The sequence below is a fragment of the Cotesia typhae genome, unplaced genomic scaffold (assembly GCF_013202065.1).
Source record: "Cotesia typhae breed Kobodo isofemale line unplaced genomic scaffold, CoteBio_Ctyphae contig_9, whole genome shotgun sequence".
Taxonomy (NCBI): Eukaryota; Metazoa; Arthropoda; class Insecta; order Hymenoptera; family Braconidae; genus Cotesia; species Cotesia typhae.
Window position 1 is genome coordinate 1,385,677 of NW_027423770.1, and position 17,000 is coordinate 1,402,676.

A 17,000-nucleotide genomic window follows, 5' to 3' on the forward strand; every position below is an offset into this window, starting at 1 on the left:
TTGTAACTGTCGTGAAATGGATCCTCATAATAGTCTGTAGGATGTTGGGGTCTAGAAGTGATCATCCTTGGAGTTTGACTGTATTCCTGGTACGTTAAAGTGCGAGGCAGTTCGCGATAATTGCCTCGATCGTCATAATCTCGAGATGATCTCGGCATTTGCGGGTAATGTCTGTTACCGTCATGTCTGGATCGTCTGTGGAATTCTACTGAGGGCGGTAGAGATTCGCCAGGTATAAGTCCGTCGTCTCTCATAGATCGTCTACGGTCAGGTCTTCTGTATGCGTCATTTTCGATGGCTTTATACATGTCATCTAGGGTTTCGGCTCTTCTTATTTTGCATAGGCATCTTAAGAAGTCTGGCAAGTATTCGTATAGGGTGGTAGCTGCAGTTTTTTCGAATGTTCGTTTTACTACAGGACTGTCCTCTTCGGGAGCATTAAGTTCAATACGACGAACCATCTCGCTTAACCGATAGTAAAAGTCTTCAATATTTTTTGAATTTTTCGGGGCCGCAGCAGCTAGATTTTTCTGCCAGGTAATGTATGGATCGCCCCTTTTCAATTTTCGAGCTAAGACTAACAAAATATCCTCTACAGAAGCTAGTTCGACGTGTTCGATTAACTTTTTGGCTTGCCCGTATAGTTTTTGGGCTATACGGCGGGCGAAGAAGCCTTGGTTGTCGGCTAGAATGCTTGGTAACCAATTTCTTACTATTCCATCGAATAGTTCGAAGTCTTTTGCGGCATTCGGGCCTTTTTCATTGAAGTACGGGAGCGCGTTGTGTAATTCTTTAGCAAGGGTTTGTATTAAGGTATTGAGGTTTTCCTCGTTTATAGAGGTATCAACGCGGAAAATTTTTCTTTCCATGGCTCCAAACGGAAAATCGTTAGAGCAAGGGACGAAAAACGTTCCGGACTCGTCCTCAAACAGTTCCACGATTATAGTATAAGATAGTCAGCCGAAATTTAACTATCCTGTATAAGGTATGTATTTAAAGAAGAGTTACAAGAGAGCTTTTTGTTCAAGGAACTAAAAAAAGAAAAAGAAAGTTTGTATTTTACTTGATTTAAATCGCGATTTATTTTTATTCGGTCACTAGGTAAGTAGGTCAACAGCTGTAGAGTACAATAACCGAAAGAAAGATTTGTTATCGCGAGTATAGGGTTACCGAGTGATGAGTACGAAAATGTAAACAAGGAAGAGTCGATAGGTGAGTTTGTAGTAAACAATTTCAAGGTTAAAATAAGAGAAAACTTAAATGCTTCAATCAGACAACAATAATTTTAACCGATTTTAATTAAAAAAAAAAAGAATTTCTTTTATTATTAAATATATTGGAGAATTGTAGATGAGCGTGGAGTCTAGTTACGAGTATGTTTTAACTGACTACGCGAGGTTAGATTTACTTTTTGCTTAGTTAGCGGAGAGTACGTTAAGAGAGCGAAGCAAAAGTATAAAGGAAATTAATAGTGGCAAGAGAATTTTTGAAAAAAAAAATTTTGTAAGAATTTCTTTCAACTTTTGCTTTGATGAAATTTGGGACGGTAATAATGGTAGGGGGGATGAAGTTTAGACCTTTGTTTTCTTTTCGAGATAAATCTATTTGCAATGGGGATTTAGAGTCGGTTGTATGGATCGGTTTAATGGAACCTTGATAGGGGTTTGAGGTTGTCGAATTTTCAGTATTTTTTCGTTAAGTTCAGAGATTGCTTTAACGTTTTCTAAAACTTTCGGACCACTAGCCTTATTATCGATTACCTTTTTCGCGGGTTCCGTGTCTTCCTACCAATATCTAGTTTTAATGAGGGGGCGGTGGTATACCCTGCCGTTAATAAAGATTATTTCTGTATATAAAGATGATTTCTGTTCATAAGTGATTTATATATCATATGACATTGCAAGCAAAACAAATTTAATCACCGAAATAGTCATAAGATGTTTATAAATATTTGTTAACTATTAATCCTCTATATTAAAGGAGATGAATTTTGAAACAGACGTGAAGTTAACTGAGTATCGAATTATCGAAAAAATATGGTCCCTAATTCCTTATTGGTGGAAGTTGTAATTTCGTGGATAAATGATTAGCTGTGATTGGCCGACATAATTTAATATAGTTTACTATATAGTCTGAAGATGGGTTACTATAAGCATACTGATGTTAGTATATTAATCCACCTTGGATGATTACGATGCCCCCTCATGGATGAAGGAGTGAGACTATTGATACGCGGGATTATTTTAAGTTCGTTGAATGGTTTAAGAGTCGTTCTCAGTTATTGCAGTTTTTTTCATTTCAGTTATTATTAAATTAAATTAAATAAGTACACATCTCGTTAAAAATGCTCTTCTGAATAATAGAAAATTTAATTAAATATTTTCCAGAAGAGCCCTTTTCGTAATCGTAATCGTCATTAAAAAAAGTGTTTTTTTTTAATTTAATTTAATTTCCTTTCCAAATTTAATGATTTAATTATTTATAATATATTAATATTAAATATTAATAGCTTTATCATGACGTTAACTACTCAATCATTTTTTAAATCCCAAGCAAGACTCCAACTTAAAATCAGTGCCACCAATGCTGACATAAGAAATTAGCCCACATTTTCTTACACAAGGACGTCCCGCCTTTTCTACACTGCATGACCTAATTATACCTAGAGCTGAGAGAGAGCTTTCTCTCTCTATCTTGAGTCTTGAGTATATATTAAATGACTACGTTGCTCAAAATATATTTTTCACGCTACTTTATAAAATGATTATGTTTATATATTTACGTGATATTATGCAATAAAAATTATTCACTATTGTTTTTATCTTACATAAATGATATCGTGTCTCTAAGTACAAGTTACTCATAATATTCATTAAATCTTAAATAAAAACGAATCCAAATATAGGAGTAATTTTTAATATAGTTGTACATGGCATTTTAAGCCTCAAACTTTCTGTCCACGAGGAGAGACGCTTCATTCGCCGGTACCAGCTGTAGAAGTAGCACGTGTTTTTTGGTGTGATTTAGTAGCGCGTATACAGTCGTTATTAAAATTTACACTTAGATAGTTATAATTACAATTGTTGTACAAAATGATGACATCAGATGAAGACATTGACAAGTTTGTCAACGGTAGCAATTTTACGTAAGTATTAAAATTATTGTAAATAATAAAGTATGGATTTTAAATAATTAAACAAAAAAGACAGTAGAGTGACGCCATGCGATTCTACTTGATTAAATTTTATGTTTGTAGACTTGAGTTTTTTTTTAAATACAAGTTCAAATGTTTATAAATGTATCCTAAGAATTTTAAGGGGGTTATCGGTCTATTTAATTGAATAATTATACTTTGAAGGTGGGCAATTTAATATTGGTCTCACGGGGTAATTTCGATATATTGTTACACTGTATACTTTTGTCATAAATTACTCTTTAGAATTAAAAAAAAAAAAAACATTTTAATAACGGTAAATATATTATTAACGATGATTTCAATAGAAAAATATTTATGCTTGTCCAAATAATTAATGAAAGTATTTTAATGGAAAAAAAAACAAATCCTGCTAGTTGCTAATGTTGAGTGTTATATCTATAAATTAAGACGTCATATAGTAACTGCCTTCCCTTTACCGCGTAACAGTCGATGTCTATCCCCACCCTGGACTTTGCTTGTGCTTCGTTACTTCTTTTGTTTCTTTTTATTAGTTTAAGTTTATTATATATTATATATTATATATATTTTTATATATTATATATAATAAAAATTAAATTAGCCGACATTTAAAAATTTTTTAATTTTTTTCTTTATTGAAAAAGTGACGACAGAAAAAAGAAAAGTAAATTTCATTTGTCAACAATTGTAAAAATTAATGCAATTTAAAAAAAATATTTTTCTATTCTAATTTAATTATTAAAAAAAAAAAAAATTAAAATCATCGGCTAACTTTAGTATTATTAGGTTTTTATTAAGCTTTATTATTATTATTATTATTTAATTTTCAGAAGAATCACCGGCATGATTGAAAGTACCGAGGGTATGAAAACCTACGGTAAAACACTCCTCTTTCGTTTCATTGTTAACAACAATAGTCAGCGCCGTATTAGACTTATCGCATGGGATCAAGATGCAGTTGAGTTTGAGAACAAAATTAAAGCCGACATGGTGAGTAATATGTTCTACCTTAAAAAAGAAGTTTATTCATACGAATTTTTTTACAATTTGAATTTAATCATTCTCTACAGGTTTGCTCATTTATGCGATTGAGGTGTAAGTCAGTTGATGAGAAATATTTCAAGCCAGCGGAAGGTCTTGTAAAGAAAGAGCTTCACTTTACTGAATACACGAAAATGGAGGTCAAGGACAATGTACAAACTGTAACTAAAGAAATTCGACTCGTTACGATGGAAGAGATTCCAGAATTGTTTGGGATAGCTCGTAAGGATCAATAACCTTCTAATGATTGTTTTGATTATTAACATCATCATAAATATAGCTGCTATTATTTTGTAGTTCAATTTCTCCAATATTTATTACATTTAATTTTTGACAGGCGTACAAGGATTTCTGACCGACAGAATCGTGGTAGCATCGAGAAGAAATGCAAAGTTTACATTTGGTTCTGGTGCTATGACCGATGGAACTCACCAAATACAAATTAATGTCCTTTACGTTGCTGAAAATGATGTTATTTATCTCGCAGGGACACACATTCAAGTCACCGGGAGACTTATTCGTGATAGGGCATGTAAGTATATTTTCTTTACAATTATATGTTAATACTGATTATTCTTCGGTATAAGTCTTATATTTGATTATTATCGCGAGTTAAGAGTAATAATAGTATTTTTTTTTTTTTTTTAGTTGGATTAACAGCCTTGGAATGTTCTAAAATGTCAGACATTCAAAGACTTGATGACAAAGTTATGACTGAAGAGGAATTAGCCAAAAGTTTTACGAGCCCACAGAAATGTGAAACGAAAGACGAAAATAAGCCAAAGGTTTGATGAGACACTGTCCGAATTTGTTAATATTATTTAATTTAATATCTTTTATTATTCAATATTTTTTCATTACGTTTATTCATTTGTCTTAGGGTCCTCCTCAGATGGAATCGTAGTCGTCATCACAAGTAACATCTTAAACTTACGTTTATAAAAGTATTGAAAAGTCTAAAGTGTATTATTATTCATATATAAAATTTTTTTAAAAAGATTAAAACGTAAGTCAAAATAATAAGCTGTTGACTTGTTTTAAGATCACCAGATTGATATATTGATCCGTTTAAAACATTATAAATGTTTAAATATCATAAACTAAAGGATACATATATAAAGATATTTTATGAGTTTTTGAGTGTTACGCGCTAAAGAGTATATATTTTTAATTTATGCTAAAAAGATATTAATAGGTATAAAAAGTCCATATTAATTAAGACTATGGTAGATGATTACTCGCAATACAAAACAGCCATAAGTTTTGTTGAAAATAATGCTAAATAGGTATTAAATTAACCTTTTACAACTCTTCAGAGCGTAAATTTTCTTACTTTTTTTTTTCAATACATTGCATAAAGGATTTTTAATTTTTATAATTACTATTATGGGCTAAGTGATTTATTATTTATGTTTGATTATACAATAGCTTTGATAGTTATAAAAGACAATTAAGTTTTCATTTAAGATTGTGCCCACAATCATTCTAAAAGTGCTATGTATTTCATTTATTGAAAGTTTTTTAATACTGGTAGCTATGTCGTTTGCATGAATGATTATAAATTTATTATATTATTAATTTGATAACATTCAAAATTATGTGTTATTAACTGTCTCAGTTCGCAAAGGTTATTATTATTTATTAATTGATATTTTATGGTTTATGTTTATGCACAAACACAATTTTTATGACTAAGTATGGATCTCTAAAAACTTATTGCTTATAACTTTTGCGACATAAAATTTTCATACACTACACAGTACTTAATATTTATTGCATATCGTTGTCTTAAAAGATTATTGATAGTTTTTTCAGTTTGAAAGTTTAATTTAGTTATTAAGAATATTTGATGTTTCTTCATGACTGAAAAATAAATATGTTTGATTTAAACCTTATAATTATTGCCTTTTTATTCGGTTACTTTTCTGTACAATAATTTGTTAGATTTATAATCACCGGATAGAAGGTAAGTGAAACGTCGTGATGTAAACATTTATAAGAAATAATATTTATTTATTTATTTATTTATTTATATATATGAAAACGCCACTCGGCAATTATACAAAGTATTTACATATAAAAGTGTAAAGTGATATAAAGAACTAATATTCACATAAAAGAATTCAGAATCCACTTACATAAATTTAAATTAAAATAGAAGAAATTAAAAAAAACGAAGAAAATGAAAAAAAAAAAAAAGAAAAATATTGCACAGATATTTGTTATCATTTTATTCGATGATAGCATGCCACAATTGACGTGGACGGGCCAATGTCTGATTGTCACTTAGTAACTTAAAATTTAAAATTCCCGCAACCTGCGCGCCTTTACTTTCGATTATTAAACAATCGATACGAAATAACTACACTGAACTGCAAATTTTTTTATTGATAGTAAATAATGCATAATGCATCTTACAATCTGTGTAAAACAGTTCATTAATTCAATAACTTTTTATTAAACATTTAATGTCTAATATATACTGAAAATAAAATATATTCTCCAGCTAAAAAAATAAATTGATTTTGCAAGTGCAAATACATCCTGCGGTTTTTTATTTTGTTGACAGGAATAACCTACAATTATAAAACACCTTAAGAGTGATCAAAATCGCACATGTCGACGTGATTTGTACATTTCAAAATTGTAAATTATTGTTGTAATGATTTCAACATAACACTTTCGAGATTAGGTCAACAGTTAATATTCGTTGTTTCGTATTATTTTAAGGCTCGTTTCGGCATTTACGCTGTGTAAGTATATGAAGTTAAGTTATTAATCAATTTATCATCAATCGTAATTATTGTTTAATAATTTTATTATTAAAAATTAATCTTTAACTTATGTGGTAATGATTAATATTATTATGGAGATTTAAAAGAAAGAAATAGATCTAATTATACAAATATAGTACACGTTCAATCTGTAAATTATTTGTGCACTTTATGGACTCATCATAATGGTATTACTGACAATAGTAGATATTCTAATAATTCTTGCACATTTGCTAATAATAAAACTAATTTAAAATAAACCACGAAGATAAATACTCTATTGAAAATTACAAAAATAAAATCATTAATAGTATTTTTATGATTAATTAATTATTAAATATGTCAAAAGGGTTTATAACTTTTTCACTGATTTCGATACCATCCTGTGTTACATTTTCTCTAAATTCTTATCGATTTTAGATTTCTGTTAATAATCTTTTTTTTTATTATTTTTTTATAATCTCATTATTAATTTTAACTTGTCTTTATTGTTTCAGGTCCCACAAAAGGATAAGAAGATTTATGATATACATCACAAAGAGATATAAAGATTTCAGAATTATTAAAACATTGAATGACAGAACTACTGAATTTATGAATTATTTGAACTTATAGAATTTTGAATTATTTGAACTTACAGAATTTGAATTGACTAATGGAAAGATATTATAATTATAAAAACATAATAATGAAATACTGACTAAAATAAATCAACTACAATCGAAATTTGAGTAACCAAAATATTTTAAAAATAAATATATCAATGAAAATAATTACCAAGAATTTTATATTGACTGCATAAAATACATTAAAAGTAAACCAAGAACATATGAAATAAATTAAAGAGTACTTGAAAATACGAAAAAAATTAAATCATTTAAAATACATATATCACAACAAATAGGTAGAAAAATTGTAAATTAATATTGCTTACTAAGGAAAGACTTTTTAAACTTAATTGCTGTCACTTTATTGATTCACATTAATTATATGTTTTGATCCTAAATTAATAAACAATTATTTTAAAAGCACAAAATTATTGAACTGCGTGTTTTTATTTTAATTTTAACAGTGTAGGAATTCGTAACTATACGACATTTGCAATAAATAAAAATTTAAATACAGAATTATAGCCTTACTTTATTTCTATACCTTTTTTCTAATTCATAAACATTATATATATTATAATAATACTATTTAATATTATTTAATGATTTTATAACTTTGTTTTTTATTTAATCATACGAAGTTTTTTATTGTTCGTTTTCTTTTTTTTCCATTATAGTTTTAATAATAATAATGCCTAGAAAAAAAATTGAAAGGACGGCAGACAAGAAAGAAGCACATAAACGCGCACAACTTGATAAAAAAAATACGACAAGGAGATTAAAAAGATTAAAAAATGATAAAAAAGTTAACCCCCCCCCCCAAATCCATGAAAATTAAACGTATAATACAATTTGACAAATGTCAACAATTGACAATAGATCATACAAACAATCAAAATGACCCAACTTCTTCAATGGATGTATTTTACAATAATAATGTAATTAGCGGCAATACAGTTGAATTATCTGATCATAGTTATTGTACATCAACCTCTCAAACTGATTCCATTAGACATATCGACATTACAAATCCTAATATGAATTATCTAAATGAACCATCAACGTCCGTCGGTATTTATCACGTTGATAATGCTCACAATGACAGAAACATGAAGAACTTTCTTGGTCATAACTTTCAATTAACTAATTCTCAAAATAGTTCAAATACACCAGTTGACAATCACAGTACTTTAAATGACAATTGTGCGGATGATCAAGGGACTTATAACAACGTTTATCATATTAATAATCAACGTAATGAAAATATTCATAATTACTTTGAACATAGTTATAGTACATTTGCGCCTCAACATAATTCGAATCAATCTGCCGACGATCAAAATGTACTTTATACTACTAACGCGGTTCAAAATAATCACATTTTTCCGGAACATTATTTAGGACCTATGAATATAATTTGTAATAATTGCCAAGCACGACATTTTGCTGATGAACAAGTTGCCAATAAGAAAAATTCTTTTAACGATTGTTGTAGTCATGGTGAAGTAACACTCAATAGTCGACCAGAAATTCCTTTATTTTTACAAAATCTTTTCAATGATTCTCAAACAAAATCAAACCATTTCTTCGAACGAATACGGTATTACAACAGTTCATTTTCGTTTGCTTCTTTCAATGCAAATTTAGTAAATTTTAATAATAGACGTCCTGATCCATATTGTTTCAAAATTCAAGGTCAAATTTACTATCAAATCAATGAATCCTTATATCCTGAAAGAAATGAATTCCCTACAAATGGCCAATTATTTATTGTGGATGCTAATGAAGCATCATACTTTCGCTGTCAACAAAATTCACAATTAGATGCCGAAATTGTTCAAAACATTGAATTAATCATGAGAGAACATAATGTGTTTGCTAAATCATTTTTGATGATGAGAGATGAATTACATGCAGAAACTATTAAGAACAATAATTTCGAACCTGAATTGCAACTACTCTTCTCTCTAAAACCTGGCATGGATAAACGTCGTTATAATTTTCAACGCGTTAATGAAGTTGCTGTTTTCTCTACTACAGCCGATGGAGATATCCCTGAATCATATGTTACAGTTAGAAACAAAAATACCAAACAACTAAGAACAGTTAGCACAATGGATCCTAATGTAGAACCTTGGATTTATCCATTATTTTATCCTTATGGTACACAGGGTTGGCATATAAATCTAAAGTGTAATAACAAAAATAAAACTGTTTCACGAAATGCTTATGTTAAATATTGTATAGCTATTCATGATGAATTTAATGTCTTCCTTATGGGTCGTAGATTATTTCAACAATGGGTGGTTGATAGTTATGTTAAAATTGAAAAAGATAGAATTAATTACTACAGAAATCATCAAAAACAGTTGAGAGCTGAATCATATCAAGGCTTAATTGATTATATACGTAAACGTAACGAAACTAATCAACAAAACGGAATTAACATTGAATGCCCTGGAAAAATCTTCATATTACCATCAACTTTTGTTAATTCACCAAGGTACATGATTCAACAATATCAAGATGCAATGTGTATCGTCCGCAAGTATGGAACACCTGATTTATTTATTACAATGACATGCAATCCCAATTGGGACGAGATTGTAGAAAATTTACTACCTGGTCAAACAGCAGCTGATAGACCAGATTTAGTTGCTCGAGTGTTTAGTTGAAAAGTAAAACATTTAATTAATGTTATAGTAAAACAAAAGCATTTTGGAACAGTATTAGCATATGTATACGTAATCGAATATCAAAAACGTGGACTTCCATATGTTCATTTATTAGTTACATTAGATAGAGACAGTAAAATAACAACTCCTACAGATGTAGACAAATATATTTCAGCTGAAATCCCGGATCTGGATGACAATGAAACTCTTCACAATATTGTCATGAAAAACATGATTCATGGCCCTTGTGGAGATTGGTGTTTAGTTGATGGCAAATGTTCAAAGAAATATCCTAAATCATATACGGAAGAAACTACCATGGATGAAAATGGTTATCCTCGATATAGACGAATGAATACTGGTAGACAATACACTAAAGGTCACGATTATAAAGTTGATAACAGACATGTAGTATCTTATAATAAAGAATTATTGTTAATGTTAAATTGCCATATTAACGTAGAAATTGTTGCAAGTATCAAAGCAGTTAAGTACTTATTTAATTATATATATATAAAGGTCACGATTGCGCTTCTGTAGACATATTAAATCCTGAAACTGAACGAGTAATTGACCATGATGAAATTCGAGAATTCATTGAAGGGCATTATATTGGTCCTGTTGAAGCGTGTTGGAGAATTTTAAATAAAGAGTTACAACAAAAAAGCCATGCAGTCATAAGATTACCGGTACATTTACCGAATCAACATACAGTTACAATCGATGAATCTGGAACTGATGATGTTATAAATAAAGCTTTAGAAAAAAAAACTATGCTAATTGATTATTTTGCATTAAACGCTAGAGACGAAGAAGCTAGGAATTTTTCATATGCAGAAATTCCATCTCACTATGTTTTCAAAAAAAGTTCAAACAATTCGAATGTTCATTCTTGGAACAAGCGTAAAAAACAATTTAATGTCATTGGTAGAATGTATTCAATTTCTCCAAACCAAACTGAATTGTTCCATTTAAGATTGTTATTAATTCATACTAAAGGTGCAACAAGCTTTGATGATTTAAAAATGGTTAATGGAATTACACATCAAACATTTGTTGAAACATGCCTGGCATTAGGGTTAATTGAAGACGATAATGAATGGACTCGGGCATTAACTGAAGCTGAATCTTGGATAATGCCTCAACAATTCAGAAGACTATTTGTGCGTATATTAATATATTGTCAACCTATTTATCCTCACTTACTATGGGACATTTTTAAAATTTCAATGTCTCAGGATTTCTCAAGGAATTTTGAACAAAACATTGCTAATCAAAAAGCTTATGCTCAAATATCTAGACTATTAATTAGTGAAGGATCAAATTTGGAACAATATCCAACTATGGAACAACTAATTGAACTAGGAAATGATGAAGATGATTCACCATCATATGAAGAGCATACAAATATCGGTAAACTACAATATGAAAAGTTAAATAAAATTCAAAAAGAAATTGTTGATATCATATATAATGCTGTTTTAAAAAAAGAAAATCTCAATAATAAACCAACATGCTTTTATATTGATGGTCCAGGGGGATCAGGAAAAACTTTTATTTACACTACTTTATATCATATGTTGAAGGGTGAACAAAATAATATAAGTACGATGGCTTTTACTGGAATAGCAGCAACATTATTACCTGAAGGAAAGACAGTTCATAAAACATTTGGGATGCCCGTACCTCTCTATTTCGATTCATCATCCAACATAAAGAAAAATTCCAAAGAATATGAATTTCTTAAAAATATAGATTTATTCATTTGGGATGAAGCACCAATGGCTTTAAGACATGCTTTAGAATTAGTTCATCGTACATTATGTGATATATTAAACAATAATCTACTATTTGGAGGCAAAATAATTGTACTTGGTGGAGACTTTCGACAATTACTTCCAATAAAATTGCACGCAACACGAACAGAGTTAGTTAATTTGTCTATCAAATTCAGTGTATTGTGGAAAGAGTTTTCTAAATTTACTTTAACAGAAAATATGCGAGTTTTGCCTGAAGAAACTGAGATGGCTGAATTTTTATTATCTATTGGTAATGGAACGCTAAACGATAACGATGATTATGTTGACATGCCTGAAGAATTGATAGCCCCTGCCACTGCTGATATCGTTGAAGACATCTATGGAAATTTCATAAAAATAATGATTACGAAAAATGAACTAAAGTAGCTATTTTATCACCTAGAAACTTAGATGTAGATGATATTAATAATAAAGTTGTAGATTTGTTGGATGCTTCTACTGAAAATGTTTATGAAAGTATAGATAGTACAGAAAACTGTGATAATGGTGATATTAACGCTGACATATTAGTAGAATATTTACACACAATTAATCCCCCCAATTTTCCTCCCCATGAGTTACGATTAAGATTATATAGTGTAGTAATGCTTGTCAGGAACTTAAGTATTAATGAAGGACTATGTAATGGCACGCAATTATTAATAATAGAGTTTGGAACTACTTTATTAAAATGTAAAATATTAACCGGAGATAAAATGGGTGAAATCGTATTTATCAATCGTATCACTCTCTACTATGATCACAATAACGCTTTTACTTTTAAACGTAGACAATTTCCGATAAGATTAGCCTTTGCAATGACAATAAATAAATCACAAGGGCAAACATTTGAAAGTATAGGCATTGATCTTCATAAAGATGTTTTTAACCATGGGCAATTATATGTAGCAATGTCGCGAGTAAAATCAAGAAGTGCATTAAAATTGTACTTACACGAACCACGAACTAATAATCGCGTGAAAAACTATGTTTATAAAGAATTATATGGAAATTAATAACTTTCATATATTAGGTCAACAATTATTTAAAAATTTGTCCTTCATTGAATATAATTGCTAAACGATCATAATCTTTAATTCATTCTAGATATGGAGATATGTGATAAAAAATTATGTAAATTTTGTATATGTCATGAATACCATGCAATACTCTTCCTTATGTTTTTTTTTCTATACTCTCTTTACGTTTGGTATGAATAAAAATTATTTACCCGGTGCCTTTTTATGATAATTTTTAATTAAAGAAAACTTAGGACAAAATGAACAATAAGGTCCAAAAAATGTTTCTGATAGTGTAATATAAAATCTACCTACGTCGATGGGCTTATTTTAATTAGTATGAATCAACGAAATATAAATTAACAATATGAATTAAATTAGGACCATCTAGATTAATATGATAAAAATTGAATTTAAAACGATACTAAAATAATAACTCAAGACATATGTTCAGGTAAAAATTATGTTCTGTTTAAATAACTTAAACAATAATCAATAAAACAATGCAATATACATTCAAGTTATATACGATAAATAACATTAATGTACTATTGTAATTTTTGAATTAAACATAGTTTTTGAAATTTTCTAAATATAGGGTTATGTGATCGAAAGTCATGTAAATTTGGTACATGAAATGATTACCATGCAACACTCTTTTTTTTTTCTGTGTCTTTTTGCTTCTGATATGAAACAAAAATATTCCCACAATGCTTTTTATCATAGTTAAAATTAAAAGGCTAAGACTTAAGACAGACCTAAGTCAAAACTTAAAACAGATTGAACGTTAAGCCTCAAAATGACTTTAAAGATGCACTTAAATTATATCTATGTATGATAATCAGCTAATTCTAATTAGTACGAATTAATGGAATAAAATAGTAATAATGTAAATTAAATTAGGACTATCTAAATTGATATGATAAAAAATTCAAATTGATACAATACCGGACCGAAATTAATAATTACATATCAATGTGAAAAAATAATTCTAAATAAAGAGTGAAATTTTCTTATTTTATTTTGTCATTAATACAATTATCTATTTATCCTTTTTTTTCTAATATATGCATTAATTTTTTATATTTATCTATCTATAAAATGACTGTATGGGGCGGGCACGTTTGAATTTATTAAACTATTTATTATTTATTAAGGTTGCATTTGTATTAGGCGCTTCCTACATTTATTTCATGGAATGAAATGAGCAATAAGATATATAAAGAAAAGGATAAGGGAGAATCTCTATTAAAAAATACGTGATAATGTTACAAAACTATCTATAGTAACACATAATTTGTCTTAAATAATAATAATTTTTTCGCTAATCTTTTAATACCATCTTATTATTAAAGATTTAATTAATTATTATTACTAATTAATTCTTATTATTAATTAACTAATCGTAATTTGTACAAGTTATGGAATTAAGGCGCGCGTAGCGCGCTAAAATAATTTCTAGTAAATACTAATAAGCTATTAAGAACCTGTAGGATAGAGATTTGTCGATAATAGGGATCTGCACCAGTGACAGTAAGCGCCCCAAGCGGAAAAAATTTTAGACGAAAAAATAAATGTTGACTTTATCGCTCAAAATGAGACAGCGAATAAGCGACATTCACAACGCCTATTCGAATTTTTGAACCGAAATGATTGGAAAATCAAAACGATTTTACGTATAGCTGTAATAATATTACTTATTACGTAAATAACCAATCTAAAATAGTTTCAAATAGGAGGATCTGACGTTTTGTTAGAATCTTATGAATTTTTCACTTGTGATTTACAAAAATGGGTTCGGAAAATAAAATTTAATTTTTAAATATATGTGTAAGAATTATTACATACAAATAATTCAGTGAATTCCTTACAAAAAATAATGCAGAATTAATTTTTCCTGAACAGCGTACGGTCAAAATCGTATCGAATTCACAACGCACTTTTAATTTACTAAAAGTTGTTCAGGAATTAATTTTAATTTTTAAATTCATGTGTGAGAATTATTACTTACGAATAATTCAATACAGTTCATATGAATAATTATGCAAAAAGAATTGCTTCTGAACAGCGTACTGTCGAAATTATATAGATTATCGACGCACTTTTATTTTCCTGAAAGGTGTTCAGAAAATGAATTTTTATTAATAAAATAATTTATTAGAATTATTGTATGCAAATAAATCAATAAATTTCTTCTAAATAATAATGAAAAATTTATTTTTTCAGAACAGGGTATTGTCAAAATCATATAGGCTAACTTCGCAGTTTTATTTTACTAGAAGATGTTCAAAAAATAAATTTTAATTATTAAAATTACATGTAAAAATCATATTATGCAAATAATTACATATATATGTAACAAGTAATTATACAAAATTAATTGCTTCTGAACAGCATATTGTCAATATTATAGACTATCTATGCACTTTTATTTTACTAAAAGGTGCTCTTATAGAAAATTTTAATTTCACAATTAATTTATGGGAATTATATCATACAAATAATGCAATAGATTCTTAGAAATAATCATGCAAAATTAATTGTTTTTGAACAGCGTATTGTCAAAATCGTATAGATTTTTCTACGCACTTTTATTTTACTAAAAGGTGTTCATATAAAAATTTTAATTTCACAATTAATTTATGGAAATTATATCATACAAATAATACAATAGATTCTTAGAAATAATCATGCAAAATTAATTGTTTCTGAACAGCGTGTTGTCAAAATCGTATAGATTTTTCTACGCACTTTTACTTTAATAAAAGGTGTTCATATAGAAAATTTTAATTTCACAATTAATTTATGGCAATTATATCATACAAATAATGCAATAGATTCTTAGAAATAATCATGCAAAATTAATTGTTTCTGAACAGCGTGTTGTCAAAATCGTATAGATTTTTCTACGCACTTTTACTTCAATAAAAGGTGTTCATATAGAAAATTTTAATTTCACAATTAATTTATGGAAATTATATCATACAAGTAATGCAATAGATTCTTAGAAATAATCATGCAAAATTAATTGTTTTTGAACAGCGTATTGTCAAAATCGTATAGATTTTTCTACGCACTTTTACTTCAATAAAAGGTGTTCAGAGTAGAAATTTAAATTCGACAATTTGTTTATAAAAATTATTACATGCAAATAATTTTTTAAATTTCTTAGGGATAATCGTGCAAAAGCAATTGTTTCTGAACAGCGTATTGTCAAAATCGTATAGATTTTTCTACGCACTTTTACTTCAATGAAAGGTGTTCAGAGTAGAAATTTAAATTCGACAATTTGTTTATAAAAATTATTACATGCAAATAATTTTATAAATTTCTTAGGGATAATCGTGCAAAAGCAATTGTTTCTGGACAGCGATATTGTCGAAATCGTATACATTTTTCTATGCACTTTTACTTTACTAAAGAGCGTTTAGCAAATAAATTTTAATTTCACAATTTATTTGTGAAAATTATAACATGCAAATAATTTTATAAATTTCATAGAAATAATCATGCACAATAAATTTTACCTGAGCTGACTCTCGTCAACATTGTGTTGATACCTCTACTTACTTTTATTTTATTAACTTCTTATTAATAACTTATCTTCAACTTTACTCATCTACTAAATGGTAATCCTCTTTGTTGACAATCCATCCATGAAGTCAATGATCCACCCTTACTTTTGGCTGCTTATTCAGACCTAAAGAAAATTATGTTTATGTTTTTGTTTAATTATAAATTTCTCATATAAAATAAAAATTTACCTTTTTTAAAATCCACACACTTTCTTGGTGTCTCCCAACTGACTTATAGCCGCAACAAACCAAAATTGTTTGAGTACGACTTTCTTCCAAGCTGACATGTAGATGAGACGGAGCCCCATTTTTATGAAAACCTGGAGTGTACGTG

General features: G+C 28.4%; 2 protein-coding genes across 6 annotated transcripts in view; both read left to right on the forward strand.

Moving 5' to 3' along the window:
• The window catches only part of LOC141533470 (dystrobrevin beta), a 633,463-nt gene that overhangs the window by 404,084 nt on the left and 212,379 nt on the right, over positions 1–17,000 (forward strand). Inside the window, exon 13 of one of the 5 annotated variants that reach the window (XM_074252369.1) lies at positions 7,488–7,994. The exons of the other annotated variants lie outside the window; for them this stretch is intronic. Coding sequence (XP_074108470.1) covers positions 7,488–7,605 — 118 coding nt within the window. The 3' untranslated portion in view covers positions 7,606–7,994. Of the gene's footprint in view, positions 1–7,487; positions 7,995–17,000 lie in introns of those variants that run through there. 5 annotated transcript variants of the gene reach the window in all.
• Positions 2,641–5,994, forward strand: LOC141533488 (uncharacterized). Its single transcript, XM_074252406.1, has 6 exons — positions 2,641–3,145; positions 4,006–4,165; positions 4,246–4,438; positions 4,554–4,748; positions 4,865–5,001; positions 5,097–5,994. The coding sequence occupies exons 1-6, from the start codon at positions 3,093–3,095 to the stop codon at positions 5,118–5,120; spliced, it is 762 nt and encodes a 253-aa protein (XP_074108507.1). The 5' UTR covers positions 2,641–3,092; the 3' UTR covers positions 5,121–5,994.

Excerpts from the sequence above, each read along its gene's own strand:
- LOC141533488 (XM_074252406.1), top strand. The coding sequence starts at position 3,093 with ATGATGACATCAGATGAAGACATTGACAAGTTTGTCAACGGTAGCAAT. Across the intron at positions 4,749-4,864 it reads ACTTATTCGTGATAGGGCAT|TTGGATTAACAGCCTTGGAA; the intron begins GTAAGTATATTT and ends TTTTTTTTTTAG. Across the intron at positions 5,002-5,096 it reads AAGACGAAAATAAGCCAAAG|GGTCCTCCTCAGATGGAATC; the intron begins GTTTGATGAGAC and ends CATTTGTCTTAG.